The 17,050-nt window shown below is 40.6% G+C and overlaps 2 protein-coding genes across 3 annotated transcripts in view; one reads left to right on the forward strand and one right to left on the reverse strand.

Annotated features, from left to right (window-relative positions):
• Window positions 1–563: 563 nt before the first annotated feature.
• On the reverse strand, window positions 564–6,600 carry ky (kyphoscoliosis peptidase). The gene is made up of 7 exons (XM_085442624.1): window positions 6,511–6,600; window positions 5,086–5,678; window positions 4,600–4,714; window positions 4,335–4,452; window positions 3,986–4,177; window positions 3,610–3,800; window positions 564–3,432 (listed from the first exon to the last, which is right to left on the reverse strand). The coding sequence occupies exons 2-7, from the start codon at window positions 5,656–5,658 to the stop codon at window positions 2,105–2,107; spliced, it is 2,517 nt and encodes an 838-aa protein (XP_085298750.1). The 5' UTR covers window positions 5,659–5,678; window positions 6,511–6,600; the 3' UTR covers window positions 564–2,104.
• Window positions 6,601–11,668: 5,068 nt separating this feature from the next.
• The window catches only part of slc4a11 (solute carrier family 4 member 11), a 102,016-nt gene continuing 96,634 nt past the window's right edge, over window positions 11,669–17,050 (forward strand). The window contains exon 1 of one of the 2 annotated variants that reach the window (XM_085441158.1): window positions 11,669–11,891. In XM_085441158.1, the coding sequence (XP_085297284.1) occupies window positions 11,831–11,891 (61 nt within the window). In that variant the 5' untranslated portion in view covers window positions 11,669–11,830. The remainder of the gene's footprint in view (window positions 11,892–17,050) is intronic. The other variant, XM_085441161.1, reaches the window with a different exon arrangement.

Here is a 17,050-nt window from a genome sequence, read left to right on the forward strand (position 1 = left end):
CTGTGCCGCCAGTTTCTCCCCAGCGACTCAAGGCAAGACTACCCGCCCAGATACACTTAGCACACTCAAAACACGCTCTAGCCATATCTCTTCCACCATTAGTTGCTCTTTTTTTCCTCCCCACCCATTCTATTGTTGTATTTTTACCGAGGAGCTGAACTGAGGCTATTTGTGGCCTATTATAAGGGCCACATGTAAACACTCATCGCTCTTGCTGGTGTCTGCCAAAGCCTGCTGAGTGGGTCCAGGTCTCTACAACAATGGACCACTGTGCTAGATGTTTTCAATTTTACAAAGTGAAATTCTATGGAATTTATTTTTGTTTGTACTTTAAGGCCAGTAAAGTAATAGCCGTCTTAATTTAGAACTCCTGTGAAGCAAATCTTCACAATAAATCTTGAGAACTTGTGACAGGTATTCCAGAAGCTACCAGATAAATCAGTGTAAGTAAGACAATTGTAAAACGACCATTGACAGGCCTTTGTTGCATAATTAACATAATTTGGAGACTTAAATTGCAACGTTGCGTGACTGTGACTGCAGAAAACAAAAGACATACCATCATCACTGTATATATTTATTGCACAGTTTTTGACAACCGTCATTTCATAATGCAGTTTTGTTTCTCATAACAACAATAATAATACACACAGCTCTCTTGATCAGTTTAATATCACGGCTGAGCACCACAGCTGAGCACCATTGTCAAGCTTGAAGGTTTGCTGGTGATGAATACTACCTGCATCAAATAATAGCTTTCAAATAAAAATGTCATGTTGGTTTGCGATTGTATTTATAATACTACGCTGCTGCAATGCTTATACAGTTGCAAGAACATAATTTAAGATCAATTCTTATAGAGTTACAGGAAAGAGAAAGAAAAGCTTGCAAACCTTTTGAACTGTTTTTTTTTTTTCCTGCATAAATATAGCCAAAAACATGTTTAGACTTAGAAATCTGAAAACTAGATGGCGAAAACCCACTTTTAGCTCATTCGACTGCAATATTTGGTAAGTTTCCCTGCTTGGGTCGCTCTTTTTTTTTTAAAATTATTTCTGTTAAAGTTAAAAAAATTTGATTGAAAATATGTTTTTGTTCTTCTTCTACTGTTAGATACTTTTGATATTGTCTTGCTAATTATTGCTAATTATCTCTGTGTTGTTGGGTTGTTGTTGTTTTTTAAAAATCAACAATCAAGAGTTCATTGTAGCTTTAATCAAGAACTGTCCTGATCCAGATGCAGCAAGGAGTCCCATGACACTACCACCACCATGTTTCACAGGTGGAAAAGGTTCTGTCCAAACACAATGCTTCTCATTTAAAATATTTAAATGACTAAACTGCTTATCCAACTTAGTGCAAAGGGCACCAAGGCCTGTACAGCACCATTGTGCTTTTTGGAGAACAGTAGCTTTCTACTTGCTCATCTTGCACACCATTTTTTCAATGTGTTCTTGGTGAAATGATTGAGATGAGCTACATGACCATTAGCCATTGTGAGAGAGTCTTTCTGTCGCTAAGGAGCTACCCAGGGTCCCACTGGGGCCTCACAAGCTATCACAGCTTTCATTCTTGGAGTGCAGGTAAACCTCTCCTCTAAAGGGTTGTTGAACATTGTTGTTGAATCTGCCTTTGGCATACTCTGAATTATAATTTGTGGTTTGAGTCACTTCCCTAAATATGTTTAGTGAAAGTCAGTTATTAACAGATCAGTGTCTCCAGTTACTCTTGATTTTACCATTACATTTACTGCTAATCCTAGAGGGTTACATACTTCTGCCGCTCACAGTTATGCACTATTTGACCATTTCTCCCAATAACCAAATGACCAAGTCTAATTTTTGTTCCATGCTATTTATTTAATTTTGTTCTTTTTTGTCTACTTTCAAGACTTGTGCATGCACTTAAATATCTTCAGAAATGTAGAAAATCTCCAGTGTTGTACCTGTTACTGTATGCTTCATTTTGACAAGCTTTAACATACCGCCATCTGCACTTTGTTAATACAGATAAACATAGAAGATCTGAGCTCACAGTTTGAATTATTTGCAAGTATTCTGAGTGCGATTTGCTTCGGTAGCCCCCACACCCCCGCATTTTGATTTCACACTTCTTTGTCCTGCTGCTTGATGTCAAAGGTCATCAAAACAGCCATGTCACTGGAGTCCCCCAAGGAGACAGCCAGTTTTAGTACCTGAAGAGCATTTCCACTGAAAACGTCACCCTCCCAGATTCTGCTTTTATTAAGTTTCAGGTCAGTCCGTGTCTCTCCCACCACGCTTACCCTCTGGATCCCTGGAACCCGTACCCTGAAGCGAACCCATGAGGCGGGCTCCAGTAGGCCCACACGAGGCTCAAAGAGAACGCAGCCTTTGCTCCAGGCAGAATAGACACAAGGGAAAGGGATCCCCGGCTGATCGCAGATGTTCCTTAGGATAAAGTCACACATGGGGTTAAAATCTCCACCAGGGGTTATCCTAGCGTAGAGGCCCAGCCGATATACCCCAGTATCAGGCAGGCTGATGCTCACTGTCACTTTTGTGTCTGTGTATGTGCAGAACAAGTAGCGGGAAAGTGGAAAAGCTGCTGATTTGTTCTCTTCTTTGCTGAGCACAGTGTGAAGCTCAAGGTCGCGATGGTTGTGGAAGGTGATGTTGCATTTGCCTTGCTGGGTAACCACCACTGCTGTTGTATGACTGAATTTGGAAAGTCCCGCCTCTGACGTCCGGGTCCCTGGGCCACATGCTGAGCCCAGGTTAGGAGGGAAGAGCTCATGAGGACTAACCACCTTCCCCCTGCAGTGCAACAGGAAGTTTGCAGTGTTCTGGAACTTGACTTCCGTTTTCTCATAATCCCGCACAAACACCGACAGCCGGTAGAAGCCATGTAAAGGGCACAGGACGTGGCACGTCAGGGTGTCTGGTTTAATCTGAGTAGCCAGGCAGCGTTTGGCTATGGCAGCATCCATCTCTGGGTGAACCAGTTCACACAGCATCATCAGAGGCCTGGAGGTCTTCAGCACCAAATCAAAGACACCTTCGTCCACCTCAGCAACCTCGCTGCTCTGGCTGCTGCTTGTGACTCCAAGAGATCCTGCAACTGGCTGCAGCCCCCAAGACAAGAAGGGGTTCTCTGGGATCTCTTCCATCGCTCTGGGGGTAGGACACTCGACTGTGAAGGAGCAAACCCAAACCAGAGGCGTGGCAGCTGCCTCGGGTCTAGCAAACACCTTCACATCGTACATTCCACTTGCGGGTGGCAGGAGTTGCAACTTCATGCTCCGATGGGAGACAGTTAGGATACCGAATGAAGAGTTGATAGACTCTTTCTGCTCTGAAGCACCACAGTGGAGGAGGTCTTGGTGCTGGGTGATCTCATAGGTAAAGGTTGTTGGCTTTGAGAAGCCAAGGGACACACTTGCCTCACCATTATCTGAGCAGAAAATACAAGAGAGCGTTTGTTTTTGTTTTTTTTAACGTACTTGAAGATAGATGTTAAAAATAAATATGAGTGCATTCTTGATTAAAACATAATGACATTCAACAATAAGACTAAACCAAAAAAAAGAAAGCTGACCAGAAGAACAAAACAAAAAAGTTGTCAGGTAACCTGTGACAATGTGACAGTGATGTGGCCGAATCAGCCTAAGCCCCATACTGAAGAAGGCTGAGGTCTTGAAGACCCTTCTCTCAAACTCTTCCTGGGAGATGGGTATGCCTAGGAGCTGCCATTTCTCCTCATCAGGGAAGTGCGAATCGATGAACTCCTCCGGGTCCGTTAGGAAATAGAAATCATCAAACCTTGAAGGAACAGATAGAGACAGTGTGCTGGTTTTAGACTCAACCTGCTGCCTGTCATGGGATTATTCGAATAAGCAGCTGTTAAACTTCAGTCATTATTGTCGTACCACCGTGTCATTGTGGTATTGTTTGCAGCAACCTAACCGCTAAATAGTGAATGTGTTGAAATCATTTCCTTTTCACACCTTTTCACAAAGCTTTCATGTTCCATATCTACTCGTCCCGCTCCCCAGCAGGCATCCAATAGGAACCACTGTCCTCCCAGAAGCACAGCGTTCCACAGGTGATCAGATTTCACATGCTTCAGGCTTTGGCCCTGGCGGTATCCTATGCCCTTACTGTGGCCCGGCACTTCTTGGCACTCGATGCCCACCTCTCTGTAAACACAAACCAAACAACATGCTCATGGCTTTTTGTTTTTATATCGCATGTCCTCAAACTCGAGTTCATAAACTCAGAAGGCCTTTAATGCAGCAGTTAATAAACTGGCGATCACAAATCAACAACAGCTGTTTTCGGAGGTGTTGTGTTTACCTGCACATCTCCGTACAAAGGTTGGAGTAGCTGCAGCAAACACCGCGGCCAGCCGCAATCACCTCCTCTGGTGAACTCAGCTTCTCCGAGTGGCCAAGGTACCCGCTCACATCATACTCTGTGAAAGCAACCTTCCTTTTATTCACAGTAGGATGAATGACACCTGTATGAGTGAATGCTGCTGAACATAGATGGATTCGCCACCTTAAACTCAAAAATATGTCTCATTAGCTAAACCTAGTGGGCTTGTGTGGGCTGTAGTTACCGATGTTGTGGCACAGCCAGACCCAGATGGCACGAAGTTTCTCCAGCTCAGTTCTGGCTTCCTTTGTGATGCTTTGTACAATTGTTTTCACATTGTACACGCACTTTTCTTTCAGCTCCAAAACAAACACAACGATATGCACTGTTAGAACTCACAGCTTTTTAAAGGTAACTAACATAGGCAAAGATGGAGTCACAAACTTTCATGGAGTTGGAATGACTTAATTCCTTGTAGTTTTACAGCGTTGTGTCCCTGTGTCTCTCTAGTGTTGAACTAACCAAATACTGAAACTGACTGAACTGCAGTTCTGTTCATCTTGGCATATGGAAAGTGTTCTAGTGTGACTCACTGCTGAAGCTAAAGCACTAAGATTAAGCACTAAATGGCAGATAGATTTGCAGACACTTAAAAAAAAAAACCCACACACACACACACACACACACACACACACACACACACACACACACACACAAAAGTACTTCTGACCTCTGCTCCAGCCCTCACAGCATGTGAGTCAACCCTGTGGAACACGTCTGAGCTGGTGAAGAGGTCCTTTCTGTGCTTTCTCGTCACTGTTACTGAAGCACACGCTCTCGGCCTCTGTGCTTTTTGCTGCAAGTGTCTTGGTTCATCTGCCTCCTTCCTCACAGCACTCTTTTTCACCACCGTGATGGTTCTAGCCGCGCTCTCAGACGACAGTTGTCTCTTTGCAGCGGGACGCTGGTCCTCGCTCTCCACTATCAGTTTCTCAAACACACACTGCCTGGAGAGCACAGTACTCTTGGAGGCTTCACCACAGACCAGGACCTGTGCTGCTGCCACGTCTTGTCCAGGAGGAAGCTCTGGTAGACTCTCCTGTGCCTGCTTCTCATTGTGTGCCTGAGCTCCTATAACCCTAACTGAGCTTGGATTGCTTAAAACAGGATTGTCCTGAAGCTCACGAAGCTCCAGGGTTTTCACCTGTATGCATCCCTTCCGGGTCACATCGTTTTCCTGAGAAAGGTGTGCAGCACGGGCAAACGGGAAAGAAAACTTTTGAATTGCAACTTCAGCGGACATTATGCTGGATGCATGGTATCCTGTCCAGAGACAAGGTGGATAAAATGTAAAATTCAGTTATTATCTGTAAGATATTTTTAGCTTAATCTCATGAGCAGATAGTGACTCAGTATTTTGTTCTGCTTAGAGTGAGACACACAACTGCTGAGGGATCCCTCGTGCGCAAGCTGTTCGGAAGACAGAAGCAGAGAGCTTATTCTATACAGTGCAGTGCGCTGTGTGTAAGACAGAGATGAATTGGCAATTATATCATGTCTATTCATAACCAAATGAATGCAAAAGCTAAAATCATTAATCACTGTCTCAGCTAAAAGCAGAAATAAATCTTTCGTCATATTACATGACCCCGTAACTTCCTGTACGTGATGAACCTTCACACTGATGGCCGTATTCATCTCTTTAAAATAAGCAACGTATGGGAAAAACTGCATATTCTTGACAGGGCAGCAGGCTGGCACAGCGGCTGTCCTTCAGCCAGATGACCTGTTTGAAGCCACGTGGCATGTATCTGCCCTGCTCAAGTGTCCCTCACCAGGTCCTATCAGCTGTGTGCACTGCGTAGCAGTTAACCCTGACCCCTTCCTGAGGAGCAATTCAAGCAAAACTTTCAGATGACAGTAAAGCTAGCCCCTATCATGTCAAAGTTAATCCATTGTCCTAAAATAATTAGGTGTGCTCGAGTTTTTAAGAATAGTACTTCTTTTTTTTTTAATAAATAAAAACATGGATGAAAGTAGCTCTCAAAATACTGATTTATGCCTGATTTACACTTAAAAGGGCAGGAGGGGAAACCCATTCTGTGTAGGCTTAACTGCTCCTACATCCCTATATGTTAGTGAGGCTTATACTCACCCTGAGAGGATTTCAAAAGCCTGCCGGATGTTTGCCGGAGTATCGACCAGAGATGTTTCCACTGTGTGTTCTTTGTGGTCCCCAGTTGCAGGGTGGGAGGCTTATATATTCTCCTATTGGCCTGCCAGGACAGACCCCAGAATAACAGGCCTAAAAATACTACAAAGCAGTTAAGACCAGCCAATAGAGAGAGCCCGAACTGAGAAGTGTGTGACGTCTGTGTGTGTATTTGTAAGCGCTTGTAAAGCTTACAAATGTATGTTTGGATGTGCTTGTGTGTGTTTGGTACGTGCTTTTGCTAATAACACCGCCACCACCGCCGGCATATCTGGACACACAAGTGAGTGTAAATTATTGGACATCTGTGTCAGTCTGTGCATGTGTATCCGTGTAAATTTTGAATGTGCAGGTTTGTACAGTGTTAATGTTTGGATCCATTCCTGCTGAACAGGCAGGTGGAAGGGTTAATGTTTGAGCATGTGCTGATTGTGACAAAGGGGCAGGATTCAGAGAGTTGGCATAAAATAACGTTGACATCAACGTTAAAGACTGCTTCTGGTGCACATAAGCACAAATAGCTGTTTTTTCACAGTTAAGGAGACAAGGAAAAGGCAACAGCTCCTCAGACAGGTGGGGAAAATATTTTGGAAATATTTCTTATTCACCTTTTAGACAACAGTTGGATAAGATCTGCATCAGCCTTTATCTGTCTGATTGGTTTTGAAGGTAACAGTTTTTCTTCCACTTCTAAATCTTGCTACTCTCCAAGTTATTATCTTCTTTGTATGTGAAAATGATAAGGTGTGATTTAATGTGAGATATTAGACTCATTTGTTGACTCATGAAGTAACTTCCTTGTTTTGTTTTTTTCACTTTCAGGACCAAAGGAAACTATTTCAACCAGCAATTTGAACAAAAATTAAAAGAAAAATTGAAAGAAAAAAAATTACTACATTAAAAAAAATATGTGTGCAATTGATGTGGGAACACCAGAAAGTCATTAGTGTAACAAAACGTTTCTGCATACAAGCCAAGAAACACTGCGAGTGCAAAAGTCAGCCAAGACAGCTCACTTTATGTGCAATATTTACTTTTAAAGGAATAGTATTTGTATTTCGGATATATTTATTTCATTTTAAATGCCCATTTAGATGTTTGTTTTTTGGTATTTGTGAACCTATTTTAATATATTGACCCTCTTGGCAGATGTGAAATGTAAAAGTGAAAGGCCAGAAATCAAATGTGACCTAATATTTGGATGCAAACTATAATGTGATTTTTTAAAATCCTCATAAATAATTTCCTAATGTTGCTTTTATCTAATTTCATAGATAAAAGACTTTCTATGACAATTTGAGTCTAATTGACCTTGAGACCAGAGGTCCAAAGTACTGTGCTCTTTAGCATCCCAGTTTGGAACAATATCCCTATTTCCCATTATGTTTTAAAAACAAACAATGGCAGTAAGAAATATAAAAATTTATTTTTAAATAGCTCTATATAGGATTGTCACTTTGACCTTCAGATCAACCTATTGACTCTTACACAAAGGTCAAATGTGACATATTTTGCCTCTTTATATGATGCTCTCTATATGTTGACAATACTCACCACACTTGTAAGAATTATAGTTTCAATGTTCTAAAGGTTTTTGTATATTTTTGACCTATTAATCACTAAGTTGACCTTGGTAGATGTAAGCCAAATGTTAATGGGTTGTTAACATGACCCTACTCTACACCCCTACAAAGTTTTATGAGAACACATTCAAAACTTTTCGAGCTATCATGTTCAGTGGCACGCAGACACCCCAACGCTATCAAAAACATGGTGGAGATAAAGCTGAGTGAAGGGGTAAATTGAACTAAAGAAAAGGATGCAGCAGCAAGAGTCAGACTGCCATGCGTTTTAATAAAAGCGCAGTCCGCGTATCATCTGGTATATACATCATGGACGCTTTGAACTTTTAAGCTAAACCAATTTTGTGCTTTTCAAGTATAGGCTTCAGGCTGTTTTCATGCCAAGGGAGCTGAGAGCATCGAGGTTTTCTCACCTTTTACTTTCAACACAACACTCTGTCATCTTCAGTGCGTTTCGTCTGTGTACATAAACACTGCAGAAAAGGGAAGTGGTCCTTGAACGACGATTGAACCCGCCACAGAAATAAAAAGAAAGAAAGAAAGAGAACTTGTTGGATTATCACAGAAACATATCACCCAGCAGATACAGTGTTATATAACACTGCCATATGTTGGTGTTGATATTGATGCGCAGGCAGAGCAAAGGGACCGCCACCTCTGCCAGTGCTGGATCCCGGGCCAGATGACTGGGAAAGTGCAGAGTAATAATGCCATCTGGAACAGCTGTCTGCCAAGGAATCTCTTCCTGGCTTATTAGGGAGAGTGGAGGAGCGGGATTGGGTGCCGTGGGGGTTTCTCTCCACCTCACGGAGAGGTGAGACGCACTGGTGGGAGAGATGTTTGATGCAGCAGAGAAATGAAGGAAATAACCACAGGCTGAAAAAGAAGAGATGTATCCCACTCGCTTTTGGGTGCAGGAGGTTTGTGTGTGATTCTTCTGCAGTGTAATAAACTGTGTGCTTTCAGTCCAAATGGGCATTAATTAACATCTAAAACTTTATTCCGGCTGATACAGCCCTCCCCATAGGTACTGTCTCGAGATCAATGATAGTTTCCACTACACAGAACTTTGAAAGCCCCAAATGGTCTCTGTGATAATACTGAAATTTGAAATTATAACCAAAAAAAACCCCACACACATACATGGAGAAATAAACGCCATAAGAAATGTAGTGGATCAAATAACACAAAAGCAGGGGAATTAAAAAGAACACAAATTTGACTTGAAAGTTGTGGTACCGCACTGGGGGGTCGTGGGTGTGTGTGCAGCTCGGTTATGACCGCAGGCAAAAAAAAGCTGTTACGATGAGATCTAAGGGACTGACTGGGTTTGTATTCTTCAAACATATCAAACAAATGTTAGCCTTTGCTGTTACGTGATCTAAGAAACTGCGGAAGCCCTCAATAATCAATTCTATAACTAACTCGGTGCTCAGTTGTCTTTCTAGTTATTCCACATGTAGCTTTCGACACGTGTTCTGTTTCAGAAGATCAAGAATGAGTGAGAGTGTTGCACCCCGCAGGAGGTGAAGACAAAAATCAGTTGCTATAAATCCCACGTGGACAAGAGACCTCTCTTTTATGCTATTTTTAGACTCTAAAAGACAGATTTAGTCATATTTGTGGCAAGGCTGTGGTGATGCGACAGCCAGAGTGACAACCTAAGTCCAATATGACAAAAACTATTTCTAACTTAGGGCTTTAGTTTCTATTGCAAACCCAAGAAATGGTTTATTATGATGTTCAAACAAACGCTTGATCACAAAAGGTCTCTGTTATGTTCACCTTTGTGAATGTGTTCTAATAACTGCTTTATATAGCACATCTACCTGAGGGGTATTGACAGGAAATAATTAAAAAACTTTGCAGAGCAATATAACTTACCAGCTGCAGCTAAGAACTCAGAGTACTCAGCTGATAGCAATTCTGCATTTTAACAGCTGGTAAATGTGGTGTAAAAACCACATAATCTGGACAGCTGGCTTCTAAAAAATAATATTAATAATGAGTCAGTTATGTATTCCAATTTTGTTGTAACAATGTCTAGTTTGAAAAAAATCCAAAAAACATCAATGGGCAATAAGCCCTTCTGTGATAATACCATAGAAGCTATGGTAAACTGCTGATACAAATACTGGGGGCAAATCAGTTCTGTGGGTTATACAATTAACCAAAGTCCAGCGTATAACAGCACCGAACAAGAAGCACTCACAGAGCATAAACCTCTGCCAAGGCAGCTCACTCTCTGGGCGTTATTTACTTTCAAGGGAATAATACTGTATTTTCTATATAATCATTTTGTTTCTTTGTTCTTTTTAAGCCTACTTTAATAATTTTCTAGGGCAGTAAAAATCCGATTAGGGCAGCGTGGCAGATGTTTACTTTGATTACACAAACATTATGTTGAAGCAGATAATGGATCAGAGGTACTGATTTGTAAATACCTGGACATGGATTATTTGACCTTCAAGTAGAGGTCAGATTACCAAGGTCACGTAAGGAACTCTATATAACCTTAATATTACTTTGACCTTGAAATCAACATTACTTTGATTACTTTGAAAGTCATAGGTCAAATGTGACATATTTTAAACGTAGTTTCTATATGTTAATAACACAGACCACACAGACAGAAACCCATGCATGCAAATGCTACCAGAAGCATGACCTAGATCAGGGCTGCCCAATCCCAGTCCTCGAGAGCTACTATCCTGCAGCTTTTAGATGCATCCCTACTCCAACACAGCTGAATCAAATGAATGGCTTGTTATCAGGCCTTTGCCAAACACGATGGCATGCTGAAGAGGTAATCAAACCATTTGATTCAGCTGTGTTGGAGTAGGGATGCATCTAAAAGCTGCAGGACGGTAGCTCTCGAGGACCGGGATTGGGCACCCCTGACCTAGATGGTATGTGGATTGTTGTTTTTTGGGGGCTTTCTCTCTGTAAGGTCTCTACTTTACAGTATAAACCACCAGGGGGAGACTGTTGTTGTGCTTTGGTGCTATATAAATAAAATTTAACTATTTAGTAAGAGTAATAAGAGTCAGTAAGTAATCATTACCTACTCTTTTACAAGGTAGATGATTTTCGAGGAAGTTTTCTGTATTTCTGCTCTCTGGCTTGCTATTTTTAAATATAAAATAATACATAATTAGACTGTGATACAAAAATGCTAATAATATTCAGTAAGCCCCCCTCCCGCTCCTTATTTTCTATTTATAATTTAGTAAAAAAAAACAAAAACCTGTCAATCAGTAAAAATGATAAGAGGTTTTACATTATGCAGTTGTCATTTTTCTGCTGTGTAATCGAAACACAGTATAAAATCTAAAATCCGCGCTGTATCAGGGGGCAGCAGGTGTCGCATTCAATGACTGGTTTCAGTAAATTGGAACACTGTAGCCAGTCAGCTTTTTCCCGCTCTGGATACTGTTATGTGACAGTCCGCAGCGCGAGCGGTGGGCGGGGCTGGTGTTCAGGCACTCGGCGGGCGCGTGCGGTCATCAGCACCTGACGACCACCGTTAATTAATTGATGACACTTTCTCTAGTTCTTTAAATGTAGCGACCGGAGAAAACAAAGTCAAACCTTTCGTTATTGCTCGGTTTCTTTATTTTAAAAAGAGGAGGAAGAAGAAAAGAATATATTCTCGACATTTTCTGGAGACCGGGAACATTATGAAAACTGTTAAGGACGATGGAAAGGTGAGGGCGGCGTCAGTGAATCGTTTTACTAAAGGTAAGATGTGGAAATATAAAACTTTTTTGCTAATGTTTTCCCTCACAGGTGACAGTTCACCTTATATAAGGACTGTATTTCTTATTTTAGTCACTTGTTATGCACCGGAGTTAAAAACAAGGCACGCGGATGGCGAACTTAAAGAGTGTGGTACAAGTCTTCATCTTAAACACACTCAGTAATATGTTTTGGCTTCAGTCCTGACAGGTGTGTATGATTAACAATAATAATTGTTTTAATTAAATGAGTCATAACAACTACCTGTACTGTCATTGTAAGACATGGTTTAGGCTGGAAGGGAATTATTATATGTGTAAATACAATTGGCTTCCTCAGTTCTCAGCAGAACTCATTATAAATGGATGGAGTACATGCTGAACACACAAGCAAGGCAAGTACTGTCATTGGCGCCAAAACACATGCAAAGAAGCAGCTTTAAGTCTAACAAAAGCGAAATATGGCGTCTAATATCTGCAACCATAAACACTGATATTTATTTCATTCAGTCTTCAAGAATATAGAACAGCAGAATCGGCCTTACCTTCTACATCATTAAGATTTTAAGCAAGTTCAATGGTGAGGCACACTGATAAGATGATTTAAGTACATTTTAGAGTCATTCACTGATTTTGTGACCTTTTTAAAATTATAACACCATGTGAGAGGTATTATGTTTTTTCTCAAGCTCTGATCCTCCAGCAGAGCATCTGATCTTAAGGGAGTTTGAGGATTTTACACACTTTAGATGTTCCTAAGGCTGTGTTTTTTCAGACAGGGTTCTCAGATGTAGTTGGAGTTGGCTAGCTTTTATAACAACTTTGATCTTAAATTGTGATGTGTCCACTGTTATTGCAACCTTGTCATGCTCCTCTGTGCATGACAAGAAGACTCTCCATCTAGTCTTCTGCTCTTTTCCAACCATCAGTATGTGTGGTTGGCCAGTGGCAGCTTGTCTGTTTGGAGCTCTTAACATCTTCCCTCTCTTTGCCACCATCCACTGGATATATCCAGTTTGAATGACATTCCAATCTTCTAGCCATTGATCCTGGTGAAATGGATCAATGAGTGGATGTCTTGTTCACTCCTGGCATACAGCCTGACATCATAATTGTACTAGGTGAGACATCATGAATTAAAAATCGACCTAACCTGCTTCAAATTTGGCTGATTTTCACATTTGTCATTTTCTCATGTACTTGTGCACCACTCCCAGCTGATATTGCTCTGTTGTAATACCTCTTAAACTTGTGCATGGGTAGCAGCTTTCAGTGGAAGAGTCTGCCCTGTTCAAGTCCACATGTGATGCTTCAGACTTGGATATAACCCAGAGCATCCTTGTTGTGGCTGAAGAGATCCACAGGGTTGTCTGTGTGAACCTCAGTCATACTGTCAGGGGAAACTGACAGTATGACTGTACCATGCTTCCTCTCTTTGTTGCTATGCTACTTTGTGACCTTGTCCTCTTTTTCACAATTAAATTTGAGTTAAATTGTTGCCATTTTGATATAGTGGAGAAACTTAAGCATTGCAGATAAACATGCATGTGATCAGAAAAGGGTTTCAAGGAAATTAGTTTAAATCAGTGTTGTTTTTCATTTTTATCAGTAGAGTTTCATAAATTATTCCATCTTGTATATGAGGTGGTTGATGGTCACTTACCTTTTGAGATTGAACAATGATGACTGTGAACCATGAACAGCATTGTGGACAATGCACTCTGTTAGTACAGATAATGCCTCCCTTGATGTGGCTTCTGCAGTGGCCGTGGACTTTGCCTTCACAGCCGCATTGTGTTCCTGGTGATGGCTATCAGCGTCCTGTTACCCTTGAATAGTAGCAAGCACTCTATGCAGTGTTAAGTTGTAGGTTTCTTGTACTCAGTCCAAGCATTACCTAGGTACATTGTGGTCTCTCAAGTAGTTCCTTTGTTATCTATGTAGGGATACATCTATCTGACTGGTTTGTATATCGGTTTGATCCTGACTCAGAAAGTTGGATTGGGTATCAGTGGAAATGGGCTAATCTATGGGACAGATTAATTTGGTAACTCAATGTTTCCCCAACCTAATGAACTATAGACTTACATAATGACTGAAACTAGCACCACTGATGAACAATATACTGTGAGGTCAGTTTCTTGATCACTAATATAGAAGTTTTCTTGACAATTGATCAACTACCACTGATGATGATCGAAAATACATAAACAGGGTGTACCTTTAAGACAAATCTGTATACCTAAATCTGCATGATCAACTTGGTCACCTATAACATCTCAAGGTTTCTGGCTACGATCCTCAACCCGTTGGTAGGCAGCTCTAAACACCACATCCAGAACACTTTGGATTTTGTTGAGAAGGTGAGAGATGTCATTATGGAGGCAGATGTAACATCGTACAAAACCATTGTTTCATCTCTCTTCACTTGTGTTCCAGCCACTGAATCAGTTGAGGTCGTTCGTAAGAGGTTGCAGGATGACCCCAAACTCAAAAAAAGGACCATTCTCAGCCCCGCTGGTTCGAGCGGGGAGTCAAAGAGGCCATCCCTAAATCGAGTAAGGGGCCTAAGGATACATCTTACAATGCTGTGATTGCAGCCGTTCCCCAACTCTGTGTAACTGGTACTCATAGTAATGATAATTTGCATATAAATAATCCAGAAACGGACCTCACAGCCCATTGTTTGTCAGTGTTGCTAGTTTCATTCATTATGCAAATATACTGTTTATAAAGTTGGGGAACCTGCAGTCAGCTGAGACTGGAGACATTTCTTCCACTGAAAACACTAGACCAGATAGACAGAATCAACTTTTTGGGCCGAGAAAAAGAAAGCAATTTATTTCTGCAACCGGAAAGATGCTGGTAGAAATAAGGGTTGTTTAAGTAGGAATCCTTTCTCAGACAGAGAAATAAATCCTATTAATTTAAAAGTGGTGTGAATCGGTCAGTCAGAGCTATAATAAAGTTTGATTGGTAGATCTCTGCATCCAGTGGCTTTGTCTTTGACCCTCTCATCATGGAGTATTAAAAAGATTTCTGGTTGTAGACCTGACACTGGAGAAATTACAGTATACAATTCATATTTATTACTGTCATGAATGTAATCTTGCACATCTTTGCACATTTTTTGTTTCTGATTTGCAAATTTGTCAGTGATGCATAATCTGTTTCCTGTTTGCTAGAGAGATCTCTCTCTTTGAGAGTTTGCATGAGGGCTGTTTAAGAGTGATTACGCTTAACTGCAGCAAATGCTGAGTGTGCTCATTTCAAGTGTACCAAGCCTTTTACGTGTAAAGGAGGAAACACATGCAATCTGTCAAAACAGTTAGCCAAAGTGCATCACATACTGACAGAGAATACAGTTTTGATCGCCTAGCTTGAGTTCATGACATTTTGCTCCAGGTTTGTTATGCTGGGTTTCCTCTGCAAGCCAGTCACCCTGCTTTTTTTTTTATTTATTTTTTTATTTTTTATTTTTATTAATACATTTTTAGATTAAAAACTACAACAATTAGGCCAGCTAATGACAGCACAAAAATAACAGCTAAAGGCAACTTTTAATGAGTAATCATGTTAAATAATCACCATGTGAAAATTAACCATGATGATGATGATGATGATGATGATGATGATGATGATGATGATGATAATAATAGTAGTAGTAACATAAATGGGGAAAGATAAAACTGTTTTTCTATGTGTAGGCTTGCAGAATGTTGAATTTTAGGTCTTCTCTTAGTACAGCAGTTCTTACATCATAAAATCAAGGTGCTTGTAAATGGAACAATTCACAGAAAGACACACAATTAGCCTTTTGAACCCTCCTTTGCCTTATCTTGTAATATTAATTGGCTATTGAAAAACAGAAGCTTTATAGTTGAGAAACCTCTAAGTTCAAAGCCTTATTTAAAAAAAAAAAAAAAAAAAAAAAAAAAAAAAGACATTGGTTTGACCTTGAATTTTCCCAAACAATCATTTTTTTTTCCCCCCACATCATCCTGTCTGTATTGTGTAACGGTCTGTTTTTATCAGGATTACCACTTTTTTTTTTTTTTATATATATATATATATGCTATCCGGCTGGCACTTTCACTCTGAGCTCCTCCCAGACTTGAGTGTGCATACATGCTGTTTTGTTTCCAGTGGGATCTGAGCCTCTCTCTCTGATGCTGTTAACACCATGCTCTACATGTTGACCTGCTCCCGAGAATACACCCATAACCCTGTTAGTACAGTACAGGTCACATTAAGAGGAAAAAAAGTGTAGTGTTCACTGAATATTGGTGTTTTGTGGTTGAATATACTACCTATACCCCTTGCCTAATATTTGTTGTGCTGCTAAAAGAATTTTAATCGTTGGGGGCTTGTATGAAGGTGTCTGGTTTTACTGGGCCTTGATGGGGGTTCTTTGGGCTGTGAGGTGGGTCCCCTGTTCATCAGGCTTGTTGCATTGCATTTGGTGGTTGCTTGATTAGACTGCGATGTGGAGAGTTTGGAGCAGGAATCTTTGTCCTGCAGGGAAGAGGCGTTGTATTTTCATGGGGCTGCTGGAGTGTGCTTGTTTTGCCACAATGTTTGCGTGGGTGGTACGTATCAAAGTAACATCGATATTCATCCCAGCACTCAAGGTTTTCCAGCGCAATATTGTATTGAAACAAGATTATCAGCTTTATACATGCCCCCTTGTCAGTTCTTTTACTTTCATGGCTGCTTGTCTCTTCTGATAATCTTAAACAGCTGTGGTTATTCTAGGCTTCTAGGAGCAGGACAGCTTTATGGCAGTTTTTATCTATGTAATAAATTTTCTTTATTTTTGTATTTAATTCATTGAATTAGCCAAGAGGAAGCCTTTATCCTTTTTCTTAACAAAATTCTTTAAAGACTGTGCATACCATGACAAAATTTTATTAGTCTTACATTTTAGTTCCCTTCACTGTCACATAGATGTCTGATTTAGGGAAGATGTAAAATACTGTTTGCTTTTTGTAAATATTCTGGACTACATTAAAAACATATTTTCAAAATTAACAACTGAATATTGGTCAGTAACTATTAATGCCCTTGGATGGATGCAAAATTTAATAATTTCTCTCTAAAAATATAAAGTAACAAACATTATTTGAACTATTATCTATTATCTGAGGGCCTAAAACTCTTTCT

This window comes from Copadichromis virginalis, linkage group LG19 (assembly GCF_057382275.1).
Source record: "Copadichromis virginalis isolate Kocher_CV1m ecotype Utaka linkage group LG19, C_Virginalis_male_GT1.1, whole genome shotgun sequence".
NCBI lineage: Eukaryota > Metazoa > Chordata > Actinopteri > Cichliformes > Cichlidae > Copadichromis > Copadichromis virginalis.